A 15,980-nucleotide genomic window follows, 5' to 3' on the forward strand; every position below is an offset into this window, starting at 1 on the left:
GGCGCACTAATATAGCTAAAATAGATAGAAGACTGATATTTTTCTTAATTTAACTCATTTATAAAATTTATTGTGAAATTATTAAAGACTCCTGTTTTAATGGCTTAATGCGACACACTCACCGACGGTCACCCCATTTAGACATCAACAGTATTAGGCTATCCACAATGGGGCGCCCTAACGCCCGCCCTATGCACCGACACTTCAACATTTTATCCTTATGGCCTTCCACCTGCAGTGGGGGCTCCCTAAGGCGCGCGCCCTAAGTGAATCGGGCTACTAGAACTTGAGTATCCACCGGAATCCATTTTAAAGCGTAATTTGAGAGTTGAAAACTGAATCGAAAAGTTACAAATGAAAAGTGAAGTCAGGGTATATATATAACAAAATTTTCGAATAAAAAAAAAAAAAAAAAACTAAAACTCGTTGCATCTTCCGCGTCGCCCACAGTGGGCGGACGATGGCGCGGACAATGCCCTATCGTCCACGCTTCGTCCGTGGACTAAGCGTCGGGCGCGGACGACACGTCATCCGTTGTCCGCCCGATGCCCTTAATAATTATTGATTTGTCCATTACATATTAGTACAATATATATTCTTCACAAATAATTTCAAAAAATTGTGAAAAAAATTATACTGCTTTTTTTAAGCACCCAACTCTCAATCAATGCAACTGCTCACAAGTCTCAATCTTATAAAACTTTTGATCATGCTATTTTATACTCCCTCCGTCCCGGGCTACTCGCTCATTTCCTTTTCGGCTCGGAGATTAAGGAATGAGTGTATAGGAAACTAAAAAATGACGGCTGTAGGTGAAATTTTTTACTAAAAATGGAAAGAGTGCAAGTAACTTGGGACGCCCAAAAAGGAAATAAGTGCGAGTAGTGCGGGACGGAGGGAGTATTTAAATCCAAATATAGACGACAAATGATAACTATCTTTTTCGTTAGTATTTATTTGCCTTTTTCTTTTCGAAATCGATTGTCCATTTGAAGCTTACAGAGAAGGGATCCTCTGCTGTGTTTAAAAACACAGCAGACCCTACGGTGCATAAAACGCAGCAGAAAACTAATGAAACGCCGCTTCAAAACTTTTTCCCTACTTTTTAATACTAATTGACATGTTAATATTTTATTATCATCACCGAGCTATTAGGGGATTTAATCCTAGAAAGAAGTAACCATTTAATTAGTTACTTACAATTTATTTATTCACTAACGAAACATACTCCATCAAATTATTTTGTTTCTATGTCATATGTTATGGAGTTTTCTCTCTAAGTCCTACAATAGGATATCGATTTGATTTGGTTTGAGCACAGATTTTAAGAATGGTAAAGAAAAGCGTTTAATAAGTTAGTAGAATATTGAATAAGCATGGCACGGAGTATATATTAGTTTTATAATAAAGTGAGCGTGTAATAAGTTGGTAAATGTGGTACCTACTTTCCATTTATTGCGGGACGGAGGGAGTACTTTTTAATTTGAACACTCAATAGTGGTGTACTAGTCTCTCCGTCTCAATTAAGTTGAATCATATCCCTTTTTGAGATGTCCTAATTAAATCGAGTGATTTTCTTTTTTTGAAAAAAAAAATAAAAAAAATCATTCACCCTGACTTTATTACTGTATCCTACTTTTCAATACCTTTATTTAATTCATGTGCTCAAAAGTTGACTCCACTTAATTAGAACGGAGGGAACATAAAATTCGAGATAACTTACAATATTTGAAATTTCTTCTTTTTGTTTAAACACAATTTATTCATTCAATACAAAAAGTTACTACTCTAGTATAACAGTAGTGATTTTCAATTGAATAAATTATAATTCATCCGTCCCACAATAATTATCACTCTTTTTCATTTCGGTTCGTTCCACAATAATTGTCACACTTCATTTTACCATAAATGATAAGTATATCTCATGACTCATATTCCACTAACTCACTCCACTCACATTTTATTACAAAATTAATATAAAAAAACGGATTCATTAACTTTTTCAATAATTTTTCTTTATATTTCTTAAAACTCATGTCCATAATAAGAGAGACAATTATTGTGGGACGGACGGATGGAGTAGTAACTAATTAAATGGTTACTTCTTTCTAGGATTAAATCCTGTCACAGCCCGATGATGATAATAAAATAACATACTATATCAATTCGTATTAAAAAGTCGGGAAAGTTTGAAGCGGCGTTTCATTAGTTTCCAGCTGCGTTTTATGCACCGTAGTGCCTGCTGTGTTTTGCTGCAACAATCATTTCTTGGAGGAAAAAAATTAAAGTATTATTTTAAAATACTGGAAAGCTGAAGGTCCTCATAATTTTATTGAAAGAAAGTACATTGAATTTGAAGTTATATCAGAAATTGCACTTTTATACAAAATTATGCAGCTACAATAGATCGCTTTTTGGAGTCATTTTGAAATTAAAGATAAATTGTACTTTCACGTAAAGATAAAAGAATAAACCTAATTACCTGGAAAGTTGCACACTAAAAGAAATTATGTAAATCCTATTGGAATAGTGGTGGTAGTTAATCGTGCTTCTATTCCCTATGTATAATAAGTAACAAAAGATTATGATTACTATTGGAATATATTTGGATGAATGTGATGATGTAACTATCTATTTTCCAAAAATCATGATGCTCAAATAACTAAGTTATACTCCCTCTATCTAAGAGTAAGATTTAGTTATGATACGGATTTTAAGAAATTGGTGGAGTGTGCAATAAATGAAGTGAGTTAGGTCATCCACTACGTTGTCTCTATATCGTCCATTAACCATCCCTTAAACTACTATTTGATGGTCACACTGTACTTTTTACTCCATCCCTTAACTAAGGGACGGAACCTGCAACCCTTCGTCCCTTAACTGTCCCTTAAATTACTATCCATTCAATTTCATTTTTTATTTTTATTTCCAACCCAATTCAATTAAAACAAACACACTTCATTAAAAAACACACAACATAAAAAAATTACAACTTAAAATTAAAAAAAAAACACAATTAAAATCCTAAAAAATTAAAACGTTGCATAATTTACAATAGAAATTTAAAGAAAATAAAAAAATACTCCGCCGGCGAATCATCCCCCCCGAAGGCGGTGGAGATGCAATAGGAGGCTCCACCGCCGGAGTTGTACATGGTCTCCCAATCGCTGAACGCGTTGAGATCCCACCCGCCGGAGCCTCCACCGCCGGAGTTGCCGTCGCCGGACATTTTGTGATGAAATGTTAGATGAAAATTGGAGAGGAAATTGAGATGATTTAGGAAGAATAGATGTGTAGTTGTGTGTGAAATGAGGATGAATTAGGAGTATTTATAGAGTAAAAAAATTAATTAAAAAAAGAAAAAATGGATATAAATGGTAATATTATCGTTTACAAATTTTTAATTTTTTTTTAAATTCGATTTTTTTTTAAAAAAGATTTATTGCGTCAGCGCGTGACGATGCCCACTCGCGGGCCGGTGAGTGGGCGTCACGCATGGCGCAGGGGCGCGCCACGTCGCCTTGGCGCGTGGCGAGACAACCCGTCTATTGTCTCGCAGGGACGGGTCGCGGGACGTGATCGTGACGGGCGCGGGACGGGCAGGTGTGCCGCAACGCGTCGCGCGAGCTTTCCGTCTCTCCGCGACGGAACGCGGGACGGTGGCGCGCCGCGTAGTGGATGTCCTTAGTGGTTGTTGGAGTGTGTAATAATTGAAGTGAGGTAGTGGAAAGTGAGACCGTTTTGACTTTAAGTGTAAATTTGATGAATAATGAGGTTAAATTTTATGTCTAAATATGGTAGATTCTAAATATGATTCTTAAATTGGGATGGACTTAATAGGTAAAATGTGACTCTTAAACTGGGACGGATGAAGTAATTCCCAATATTAAAAATACACTTGTCCCTATGTCTTGCTAACCCCTGTTGTAAAGTGCACGCATGGCTTCCATATTTCTATAAAGTTTGATACTATTGTCAGAAAATTCCTACTTTTTAATGCCAAATATCCCACTAACTCCCTAAATTAAGAACCTTTAAAAATTTATGTAAATCATAATAATGGGGTTTTTATAACGACCTTTTTGGTCCCAATCAAGAATCAACATACTTTTTAGTCGGATTATATTTTGTACGAATTTCAAATATTATTGCGATGTCACCAATTACAACTTAATCCTATTTTTTCAACAAAGATGAACTTTTAATTTTTTTATTTGTCAACTGTGACTTTGAATTTTGATACATATTTCATTTTGTATGATGGGCTTAGAATGTTCTCGGTTTGTTTCCCCTTTCCCTTTTTATAATATTGAAACTTAGTAAACTTATTCACAAATTCATTGTCAAGTAAAGTTAGTGATATTTAATGAATATATATAAAATGTAATTATTGGTTGTTACTTGTTGCTGACAAACAATTTCCCATTTCAGTCTGTAAAATATGCTTTTAGATGAGCATTAGTATTATCTTGGGTTAATTAATTAATTAAATTTTGAAGACATAATCTCATAATTGAATCACAAATTGATTGTCTTTCTGTCTTATCTGCCCACAAAAGCCACAACGGTCACTTTGTCGAAGAAAATAATTTGAGTGAGTAGTGGCCAATCTTTGTTTAAACTATCCTAAATTATTTAAATATAGTCAGCAAATTTTGACTCGTCGACTTCGTGGCTACTATGCCCAAACATCAATTTTTTTTATATGAATTAAAGAAACCAGCATTTTCTAGAAACAATATGTATATAAAATCTTGTAAGGATAAAAATCATTGACTTTTCTAGTTGAAGGTGTCTTTCCCAACCACACATTTTTACTTTCATAGTTTCATTATAGTTATTGTTCAAATGAGTCATTTGCCTCAAATAAGAAAAAGTTTACTCAAATTTATAGGTTTCACACACCTTTTAATTGAAACGAGCAATTACATTTGACATTTTGCAATTAATACGCCCCCCATTTTCAACAATGAAACAATATTTGTTTGATTAAATCAGACTGAACTTGACGAAAAATTTGAAATGCTTGAGTTGAAAAATATAAAATAAAATAATTAAAAGATTGTGTTACGATTGCAATGACACAATATGTTTGGTTATTGAATATTGAGGTTGAGGTACACAGTATACCAATATAAAAATTTGATTTGTTGTTAAAAAAAATTGAGCATCTTTATTTATTTTTGGGTAAAGAATTGAGCATCTTTATTAGTGACTAGTATTATACTTAAACCTTAGATTTTTATAGAATTTTGAAGATACTAATGGATACATAAACTAATGGAAATTTTATTTTATTTTTGTCACTATGCACATGCTTATAGTAAGTTATAGGAGTAATACTTTTAATTTGATCGAGCTTGTAACTGGGGAACCAGAAGAATCCCTTAATTTCATGTTAGATTTAAAAGTAGTATGAGAAACATAAATAGTAATGCAAGATAAAGATATATTACATGGCGGATCTGGGGTGGGAGGGGTCGACCGACTGCCTCTTTCATGCGACTAATTTTCTATTATCTGGATATAATTTTTATGTTTGCTTTTTTCTTTGTCTTTGACCTTGCCCCGAACATATCTGGTCTATCCAGACTCCAGTAACTTTAAAAATAGTCGGTTATTATATAATAACTTTTACATTTTTCTCAATTAATCCATATAAAAAATATAATAATATTGTATTTCTGAATGTATCAACATAATGCGTACATATATAAAAATTAAAGACATAATTAACTAGATATATTAAAAGATGTTGCTTAAATTGTCGAATGTTTTGTTTAAATGATTTTTGCCAAAATCATATTCCCAACGTCCCATAAAAATGAGAATTCTTTCCGTTTTCGTCAGTCCCATAAAAATAACACACTTCTATTTTGGTAACCCATTTCCCCCAATGCGATGGCTTCTTTCTCCAATAACAATACTACTTAAATTACTTTTTTTCTACATTTCTCTTACTTACCAATTTTAAAACTCGTGTCGTCCGAAAATTTTCTATTTTTATGGGACGGATGAAGTACATAATTTCACCTAAATCATAGACTATGAGACAATTAAGAAAAATGTCAAAGTTATGATATAATTGGTCATCTTTGAAAGTTGTGTGATAAACTAGAATTTGACCAAAGTTCATAATTTTTTTGACAACTTGCCTTAAAAATGATTAAAGTATTGTTAGTGGAAATAAGTCACACTTTATTAAAGAATTTTTTTTTCTAAATTAGAAAATGCACAGTTTTAAGAGACATTATAAATTAGAAATAGTTCATACATCAGTATTTTTAAGAGATAGAAGAAAATAATATTCCCCCTTCCATGAAAAATAGATCACGTTTGCCATTTTTGGTTGTCCACAAAAAATAGATCAAGTTTGAAAAAGGACCTCACATTTGCTACTTAACGCAATTAAACACTACTAATAATATGGACTCCATATTTTACTAACACTATTTCTTTCCTACTCTTTTCCCTTCTCTTTTACTTTACCAATTTCACATTAAATCACGCATCATTCACAATGTGGTCAATTTTAAGTGCACATAGTTGAGTATTATTTATGGACTTTAAATATAGTCCACAACCATCATTCATTTTCTTAATACTTTATGGATCCATATTTTTCTTCTTACGGGGTATTTGTTATGTATTCTGATTCAATTATATCTAGTTAATCAAAATAAAAACCGTAATTAAATTTTAAATGTAATTACATAAATAATAAATAATTCAACAATTATAATTGAAGAAAATTATTGAAAATTTCAAAAACAAAATAAACAAAAAAATGAAATAATAAAGAAAAATAAAATATAGATGAAATGAGCTCTCAACCGATTGAGCTAATTAAAAAAAACGATAAGTAATAAACAAAATAAGCAAAATAACTTTTGGGAGCGGAGCAGATAAGGGGAGGGTGGGGTGCTTGCAACGTTTTCCGATATCATTTTGCCCTTGAGCAAAACATATCTTCTGCGTGCGTTGCAGATGCTTTAATATATTTCAAAATTTATGTTTAATAAAAGTGATTTGATTTTAGAAAATGATAAAAAAAATTTTTTATAAAATAACACTAATTTTAATTGATGAATAAGATAAAACAATGAAATAATATTTTGATAGATGGCAGGGGTATATCTATTTCATTATATGTATTTGAAAAAAATGATAATTAATAATTAAAATGGAAAAAAGTAAAATAAAAAGAGAATAATATAAAAAATAGTTTCTTTTATATTATTCAATATTTTTACTTTATTTTATTGCTGCAAAATAATTGAAAAAAAATAATTACTTGGGTTGGGACGGAGGAGGAACTATATAGATTTTTTTCACAAATTTCAATTTTATGTATCAAGTTGATTTTATTAATAAACTTTAATATTTTTTGAAAGTAGTAATTATTAGTAGTAGTTATTTTATCCTATGACAGTATCATTTTTGAATATCCTATTATCCGAAGAAGAAAATACATTTCATTTATCCTATGCATGAACATGTCATCTTCATCCTAGCTCATCGAATTTACTAGGGTTTAGTTTATCCTGATTCAATGTCGATGCCGGAAAACTCTTCAAATTCCGACTCAGAATCGGAAATCGAGAACATTCCAGCTCACGATTCGAGTTTCTCGCCCGATTCCCTGGCTACCGCTAATCCGTCGACTCCTCCTCTCGTCTGCCTCTTCAGATTCGCCGGTGACTCCGCCGCCGGTGCTGTAATGGGCTCCATTTTTGGTTACGGTACTCAATTACTCATCTTTTCCATCAAGTTGCCTTATTCCTACACATTAGATAGCACAATTGCGTTTGTTGAGAGTGTGTGATGCTGCTCTGACTGCGATTTCGAAGCGACCATGACATTTAACATTCAATACAGAATTGACTTTTGTGGGTTCAATTGACAGTATTCAACTGATTTTCAGTTTCTATTGGCTTTGTTATATGTGATGATCATATATATGTACCTCTAGATAGTGAATCCCTTACAATTTAGTCTTCATGTTGTAGGGGTCGGATTAATTAAGAAGAAGGGTTTAAAGGGATCATTTGCAGAAGCTGGATCTTCTGCCAAGGTGTGTATAATCTATTCATATGGATTATTCTTTGACATTGCGCGTGAAGATGGACTTTCTGATTCTTTCTTGTCATAGACATTTGCAGTTCTATCTGGAGTGCACGGTTTAGTTGCCTGCATTGTGAAGAGATTGCGAGGAAAAGATGATGGTAAGCCGGTTCGTTGTGTAGACATGTTGGTTGGCCAAGACTCAAAACTCCATGTGTTTATGTTAACATGATCTTTCTCTGCAGTCATAAATGCAGGGGTTGCTGGTTGTTGCACTGGCCTTGCACTAAGCTTCCCAGGTATTCTAACCGGGTTCAATATTTTATATTGCATCACGGCACTCCCGCCTTCACATCCGTAACTGTCAAGAATAATTAAGATCCTTTTAGTCTGTGCTTACATACCATTGCTGTGTAAAAAAAAATCCAATAGTTGAATGCACTTCCTTAGTTACCTATTCTCATGCCTGTATTTGTTTTTCTTCAGTTCACCTTACACCTAATGTTTGTTGCTCTTAGTAAATATGAATTTCTGTTGTTGATCAATGTTTGTTCTTTGCACATGAGAAGCATTTGTGAGTCGTTAACCCATTTTGCTGTTTATTTGTGCAGGTGCACCGCAAGCTCTACTTCAAAGCTGCCTCACATTTGGGGCCTTCTCATTCATAATCGAAGGTCTCAACAAGCAGCAAGCCGCCCTCGCTCAGCCATTTTCCACAAGGTTCAACCGGCAGCATGATGGTGTACTTCCTCCATTGGCATTACCCTTGCCAAATGAACTGAAGGAGTCATTTGCATCATTTTGCCGTTCCATAAGAAAATGAGAGAGGCAATGGAGAACTTTGTAAAGTTCTTGAACTTTGGAACTAAATTGTTCTTTGTAGCAGAGCTAAATCTAAGGCTTCCTTTTATTTTTGCGATTAATAAATCTACATATATACTATCCAATCTAAAGAAATTCAACAAACGGAATCTGATATGAAATTAAAATGCAATAGAAGAAGTAGATGCCTCGTCTCAAATAATAACAATCTTGTTCTTTATTTCCAGCATCAAATAAATAGCCAATGAAGGCCTTATTTTAACAAAGCCGGTGCTATATATGCAAAGGCAAAGCGGTAACTTAGAGAGAAACACACATCAACATATGCAACTAGTCCTGTCTCTTAGCATCGCTTACGGGTTAGAAGGACCCGATAACTACTTCCTCCAGACAGCATATCTGTTACCACTAGTTGCTAGTGTCCATTCCTTTCCAGAAGGAGACCACGATCCATCTCCAATCTTCATGGCTATCTTATCCCCGATATTTGCAGCATAAAGATTTGGCCGTGCTTCTAGGATTGTTATTGGTGACCGACTGGTTATTCCTTGATTTCTCCTAATACCAATCTGCAAAGTTACGTGAGATTAGAATATGTCACAAAATGCTAGAACTGTGGAAATTAATGTTAAAAGGCGTACCAGCTTCACAATCTGGTCGTGGTATGAACTACCCCAGTCATAGAAATGATCGTAGAATACAGAAGGTATCCCTGGATGTGTGAGTATGTACACATAACCCTGTGTATTATTATACCAACTATTAAAACATAACAAGCTTTCCCAAAAAAAAAAATGAACTCAGTTTCAATATGGAGAAATGCTTGTGCCAATTTCCATGATGATAAGAAATCCAAAAATCATGCATAAGGAAGTAAACTCTATACAATCCCATATAGGTTTGTGCATTGTTCAAACAAATCGAGTATAGACACAAAAATCTAAGTGGCAATGATGTAGTTCTGTTATGTAGCGCTAGAAGTCACTGAAGGTAATATAAACATTAGAAAAATTGTGTTCGAATAATGATGTCCCAAGTAAAATCACTTAATTTATCAAAAGGAACTTCATAGGCAGGTCTAGTGACATGTCATCATTCCTTTTTTAAAATTGCTTTTGAACCAGTTATGGAGTTTATGGCAATTTATTAAATGCTTTGATTGATAGCAGATGTTAGCTAGAAGATGTTAAAAGGAAATATGAACTAGTATGAAAACGAATAATACTTGTATGGATAAAAGAAAGTAAACAAAAGATTATTATGGAAATAGATAAACTAATTCAGATAAATTATGAAGAGTACCTCCATAATATGATTCGATGGAAATGGCCAATGTGCCTGACAAACAACAATTGTCGCAGAGTAAGAAAAGTTGACTAATGATAATGTAATATCTGCTTGAATGAAGGTGTGTGTGTGTTAATGCGATTACTTTGGCAAGGTTGAATCACTGTGAAGTTTGTGTTACAGCCAAATCGTCTATATCACTAAAGAAGGGAAATTTGAGGGAATCGTGTAGGTGAAGCTCTGGTAGATAGGTGTAAAACGAATATTGGCAGCTACATATTCAGGCAGAGATGTTTCTAGCAGAGCATCTCCTAAAAGTTTTCTTACAGCTTTCTCACACTCTCATTGGTAAGAACAATTATTACCTGAGTCGAACCAGTGTCATGATTATCTAGAAATGTGACAGCCCTTGAAGGCCACCATCCCATGACACCTGGAGGCTGCCCTTTAGGATCACGCAAGCGCCAGAGTTCTCCTTTAACAGCTTGCTAAAAGCAATACAATAACATATAATTTAGAAAGATGAAAAAACTCTGAAGTGATTAATTCAGTGTCTGTTGCACAGTGGAAACAGTTAAAATCATAATTTGGCTGCTAATGAGAAAGGACAAAGAATCTTAAAGAATTTTAACAAGTAATAAATAAATTACCTGCAGAATCCCCTTTGTTGTGAAGTCAAATGCAGCTGATTGTTGTCCTGTGCTATCAATCCAGTTAATAATCCTTTGCCTGTGGCTATCTGCAAAAGAATTGAGGTAGAGAAAATGAAAAGGCCTTCGAGATCAACAAACAAGTATAACAATTACAAAAGAAATACTGATGAAAAAGTAGAAAGAAACTAACAACTGGCAAACTCCAACAATCAAACTTAATTTTCTAGAGAAAAAAGAGAAGGAAATGGAGCTCTGCATTAGCAAATTCACGAAAATGTAATACTCTAGAGAACTCATAAGTATTTATGAAGAAACCTTATACCTTGATTATACTCCAAATATGTCCCTTTGTAGTTGCAAGAATCCCAATATTCCCCAACAGAAAAGATCGGCTTTGCACCCTCGATGTATTCTTTCACGTATTTTGGAGAATAACTAGACAGGTGAACAAACAGATGAATTGAAAAGGACTGGCATAATATATATGGTGTGAAGTTCTTGAAAACCTGAATGTAGTGCATACCCTCTAGCGAAATCGAAGCGAAAATCCTGGAACCCAACACTATTCCTTAACCATCGTAGCCAGTCTTTAATGTCTTTTCTTACAAAGTCTTGTGTATGATCAATATTTGGGACCCCGTTAAAGTTATCCCCTGTACTTTTGTTCCCCTAATGGTTGATCAATGCAGAGAATGTTAGTGTGTTAGAGAATTATCAATTATTAACATGAAATAACATAGACATCATCATACAATTCTATCACATTTAACCATAGTTTTCAGGTTAAAAGAACTTTTGTAATTTCATACTAAGATATTAATGAATGGTGTCTCGCCAACTTAAGGAATGGAGTATTTAGTTATCCAGCTGTCTTCAGGAATCTGCATACCGAGTATGCCCCACAGACCAACATTTCTCAAGTAATTGGATTAAGCACTATATATTAATAAGAAGTTGTTGCAATACTCAGATGGGTTATGGAAAATTCAACCTTACTTCAGAGTTCAGAGTAGAACTATTAAAGCTTGTTAGCTAAGCATTGTAATCACCTTTCCTCCAGTGCAGCAAGTAACAGCTCGTTCATCCCATGATAATGGGATTCCATCATAACGATTGTACATTCCATAATGCCCTTGTGTGGTCCCAACTCGATGATTTATAACTATATCAGCCATTGCTCTTACTTTGTGTGTTTTCATCTTGTTCAGTAAAGCTTTGAGCAGGTTCTCAGAACCATATGAAGAGTTAAGGGAATAAAGGTTCTGGGGAAGATAACCTGGCAGTCAGTAGAAATTTTTTGGCATAATGAGTAATATAGCTTACTCAAATAGCATAAAACTTAATCATCAATTTCCATATCAACCTTCTTGTGCAAATGAATGAGTTGGTGGTGGCAACCAAGCTGATGTAAAACCAGATTTTGCTATATCAGGAATCTTTTGCTCTAAGTTCCTCCACCAATCATGTTTATGAGACTCCCAATTAAAGGCCTGCAAAGCAAATAATCACCATATAGAGATATCTGATTAAATACACTTTGTCGATTTTAGGTATTTGAAAAGACCTAAATAACCTGGGGAATCCCTGACTTAACATATCACTCTCAACTGGGGATTCCCTAGTTTAACACAACATTATCAAAGGGTAGAAAAGTTATTTCTTTTATCAATGGTTATGTAACACATTCAAGGAGGTTACTAGCTCAACTCAACACACACTTCTCTGGCCACAAAGCAACAATCATCTTTGATAAGCTCAAGTTTGAACAAAATACAAAAAGATAGACCATTTATCTACTAAGGTGAACATCGATAATTATCAATTGATTCATATTTTAAATTGTAACATCTTTATTTTGTCCATTATTCTAATTACTTTTTATGTATTCATTCCACTGTGTTCATGAAACAGTCAACTGTTCAGCTATCACCAAAGAAACAATACTTCCAGGAAGGAGGTTATACATTTTCTGTCTGAGTGGAGCCCCTTCCTATGATTTAAAACATAAACAAACTAAATTTTGTTTTGACAAAATTGAGTCACCAACTCACCTGGAGAAGAATTTCTTTCCCATTGCGTATTGCTACACCTGCATTTCGACAAACAATTAAGCCAGTGCTGTCAGATGTATTCAACCAAAAATCTTATGGAATAATCATAGGCTACTAAAGCAGTATAAATATTACTAACATTCATGAACTGCCAACTTCTACGATCATTATCAATGATCCAATTGCTAAGTATCAGGATATAATATAATGTCTTCTAGGCTTAGGCTTGTCAAAATTTTAATTATTATAAAAAGTAGACGCTGTTTTTTCCTGCATCGGAAGGCAAGTTAAAACCCTCCAAAGGTGGAGCGAAGAAACTTCTGTCATGGTTTCAGTACTTAAACCCTTAGAGAGTAGCTAAACTATCTAGTACTCCATAAAACATTCTTTAAATGTTGAAAATAAAAATAAAAAATAAAAATCAAGCTAGTGTTTTTCATAAAATGTTACTGATATACTATAAGCATATCAGTAACCATGTTATTAGTTAAGTACTACAAGAATATCATGTTAAAGGCTGGCAATTTAAAGCTATGGCAACAATAAGAAATTCATATGGCAAAAGCATGGTTAAGGGAAGCTTAGTGACCTCTAAATAGTGATTCTGGTCAACTAGCTTCATACTCCTTTATTGATAGGTTAGCATAGAAATAATCACTACATTCCTTTTTAAAAAAGCATACCTGGTTCAATTTGCCCATTACTTTGGCCCGATTCCTGCAGTCGGAGAAGAGATTGTATCAGTGCTCTTACTATGCTGCATATATGCGAATTTTATCACTAGTGTAACAGATTCGCACATCCGAATTTATGATGTTCTGTACTTTTTGGCACCAAAGTCGGCAAGAAAACAACTATAACAACGGATACTAATAAAAAAAGTGAGCACCTACATTTCCCATTTTATATCAGCAAGAGCTTGCAAGCCAGACGACGCTGATCAAAATGAAGCCCCTGCATCCACCATGAGTATTACAGTCAGTACAAGTATCATTCAGAAAATCAATAAATCAAGAAACTGGCTATGACAATGACTGAGTCATAGCACAGAATTTGAATAATCAAACATCTCCTGAAAATTGGATGCTCATCGTAGGATTTCGAAGCTGAGAAACGAAGCAGGATTTGGGGGTGAACCGGTCAAATTTTCATTATCATAAGAAAAGCACCAAACATCATCTGCTAAAAAAAGTGTACAACAGATTGCAGATAGGTTTAGAAAGTTTTATACTCGATGTATGTGGCAGATTATGAGTTGTTCATCGTAAATGGGAAACTGAAAAGTCAAAACAGTATGCATATTAATTGAGAGTCTTTTTATCCTGCTACTCCATAATTGGCTGATAACTAAAGCCACAATAGCACATCAATGCAGTAATACATGTTCAATTATGATATTGTAAACAGGTAGTGACCGATTAAAAACCAAAATTGCGAGAGAACTCACGGCGAATCTACATGCACTTGAACAAACCGATCGCAGCGCGAACCAAAGGCGTTGATGTTCACCCCCTATATATAGATGGAGAAGAGATAAGAGTAGAGGAACTTGAATCCTGGAACAATTTCCAGCCATGAACGAGGTGAAAATGGAATCGCAAAAGTTGGAATTTAGGGTGAATATGAGAAGGAACAAACTCAAAATTGAACGTCTCTTAGCAAAGTAGAGCACAGAATCGGGATTTCAGAGAGTTGTTGGGTTTTTTTAGAATCGATTCGATTCGACGTCGTTTTTTAAGAAGATGTTCAAATTCCTAAATTTTCAACCGTCAATTGATTTCGCGGTACCAGGAGTGCACCAAGTTGTGTACTCCGGCACGCACAAGATATAATTAAGACACCACATTATCACTATGTCAACGTACGTATATAATTTTGGACTAGTCACGTGTTATTCCTATATGAATCATGTGACTTACCCATATTATACGGATAATATTAAAATGCAAACTCTATATATTATACAAATTTCAAATTCCTCAACACATTATTAATACAGTTTCAATACAATATCAACACAACATCAACATCAATCGTTGACACTGTGTTGACATTTTTTGTTGCTATTATTTTATCATTTGTTGACATTTTCTAACGTTCCATACCATAGTTTGCAGTTTGTACAATATTTAGAGTTTGCATTTGATTACATCCATGTGACTACATAGATAAACAAATTGAATCATAACAAAGTATACTATTTTCTTAGTCCAAGTTAAAAAATGACCTCTTTCTTTTGTGTATTTGGAAAAATGACAATATATAGTTAAAGTGAAGAGAAACTAAAGTAACAGAGAATAATGTAGAATAAACTTCTCTATATTATTCTCTCTTTTACTTTACCTTCTCTCCACTTTACCCGTTTATTATCATTTTCTCCTAATAGATGCGAAAAAAAGATGTCATCTTAACTAGGACGTGGACAATATTAACTTGTTTTTTTACAAATAATTACTTTTAGCACCTCAATTCATTGTAAAGCAATCACCACTCGCTAGTCACTAGTAGTAGTCACTAGCATCATTCATGGATTTCATGCATATTTCTATAACTTTTTATTTTGTTATTTCATATGTAAAATTAAATGCGATTATGTTTATAAAATCATGAGTGATGTGGAAATATAACGTTCTATTAGTAAAATCATCATTAAGTACAATGTTCTATACGTGTTTAATAGAATTGAATTGCATATATGAAATCTCCGCTTCAAATATATGAATTGTATTCGTCTGTCTAATTAAATTTGAGAATAATGATCAATTTTATTACAAAGATTGCTACTCGAATAGTGAGTAATGTGGATAATCTGAAGTAATTGAGAAAAAAATGTACACTAATTTGGTGGTTCTTTCTGTTGCGACACCTTGTTCTTTGCATTGCTGATTTGTTGCCATTCAATTCTATTATGACAACATGTTAGCAGTAGGCATATATAGTTTACATGTAGTATTTGATAACAACAAATTTATTTGTAAATGATTTCGGCATATAAATTCACAAATTGAAATCTAAAAATATTAAATGAAGAACCACATATTTATTCTAGAGAATATTCTTATTCTTTGAAGTTTAGGTAATTTTAACATCAAAATAAAAAATA

At 33.6% G+C, this 15,980-nt stretch overlaps 3 protein-coding genes across 4 annotated transcripts in view; 2 read left to right on the forward strand and 1 right to left on the reverse strand.

Moving 5' to 3' along the window:
• LOC121756375 (peptidyl-prolyl cis-trans isomerase FKBP16-1, chloroplastic-like) overlaps positions 1-15,980 on the forward strand; it is a 542,442-nt gene that overhangs the window by 423,824 nt on the left and 102,638 nt on the right. The window lies entirely within an intron of this gene.
• On the forward strand, positions 7,467-9,006 carry LOC121756381 (chloroplastic import inner membrane translocase subunit TIM22-2-like). The gene is made up of 5 exons (XM_042151928.1): positions 7,467-7,742; positions 8,010-8,074; positions 8,153-8,225; positions 8,310-8,363; positions 8,676-9,006. The coding sequence occupies exons 1-5, from the start codon at positions 7,553-7,555 to the stop codon at positions 8,885-8,887; spliced, it is 594 nt and encodes a 197-aa protein (XP_042007862.1). The 5' UTR covers positions 7,467-7,552; the 3' UTR covers positions 8,888-9,006.
• On the reverse strand, positions 9,086-14,602 carry LOC121756356 (probable alpha-amylase 2). Its single transcript, XM_042151886.1, has 13 exons — positions 14,325-14,602; positions 13,771-13,831; positions 13,561-13,594; positions 12,878-12,915; positions 12,190-12,316; positions 11,876-12,102; positions 11,350-11,495; positions 11,149-11,261; positions 10,824-10,912; positions 10,539-10,661; positions 10,189-10,224; positions 9,528-9,626; positions 9,086-9,455 (listed from the first exon to the last, which is right to left on the reverse strand). The coding sequence occupies exons 2-13, from the start codon at positions 13,777-13,779 to the stop codon at positions 9,264-9,266; spliced, it is 1,233 nt and encodes a 410-aa protein (XP_042007820.1). The 5' UTR covers positions 13,780-13,831; positions 14,325-14,602; the 3' UTR covers positions 9,086-9,263.

This window comes from Salvia splendens, chromosome 11 (genome assembly GCF_004379255.2).
Source record: "Salvia splendens isolate huo1 chromosome 11, SspV2, whole genome shotgun sequence".
NCBI classification, from domain to species: domain Eukaryota; kingdom Viridiplantae; phylum Streptophyta; class Magnoliopsida; order Lamiales; family Lamiaceae; genus Salvia; species Salvia splendens.

Coding starts and splice junctions, on each gene's coding strand:
- LOC121756381 (XM_042151928.1), top strand. CDS start 7,553: ATGTCGATGCCGGAAAACTCTTCAAATTCCGACTCAGAATCGGAAATC. Junction 8,075..8,152: donor AAGCTGGATCTTCTGCCAAG/GTGTGTATAATC, acceptor TTCTTGTCATAG/ACATTTGCAGTTCTATCTGG. Junction 8,364..8,675: donor CCTTGCACTAAGCTTCCCAG/GTATTCTAACCG, acceptor TTATTTGTGCAG/GTGCACCGCAAGCTCTACTT.
- LOC121756356 (XM_042151886.1), bottom strand. Junction 12,103..12,189: donor TCATTCATTTGCACAAGAAG/GTTGATATGGAA, acceptor ACTGACTGCCAG/GTTATCTTCCCCAGAACCTT. Junction 9,627..10,188: donor CATCGAATCATATTATGGAG/GTACTCTTCATA, acceptor AATAATACACAG/GGTTATGTGTACATACTCAC.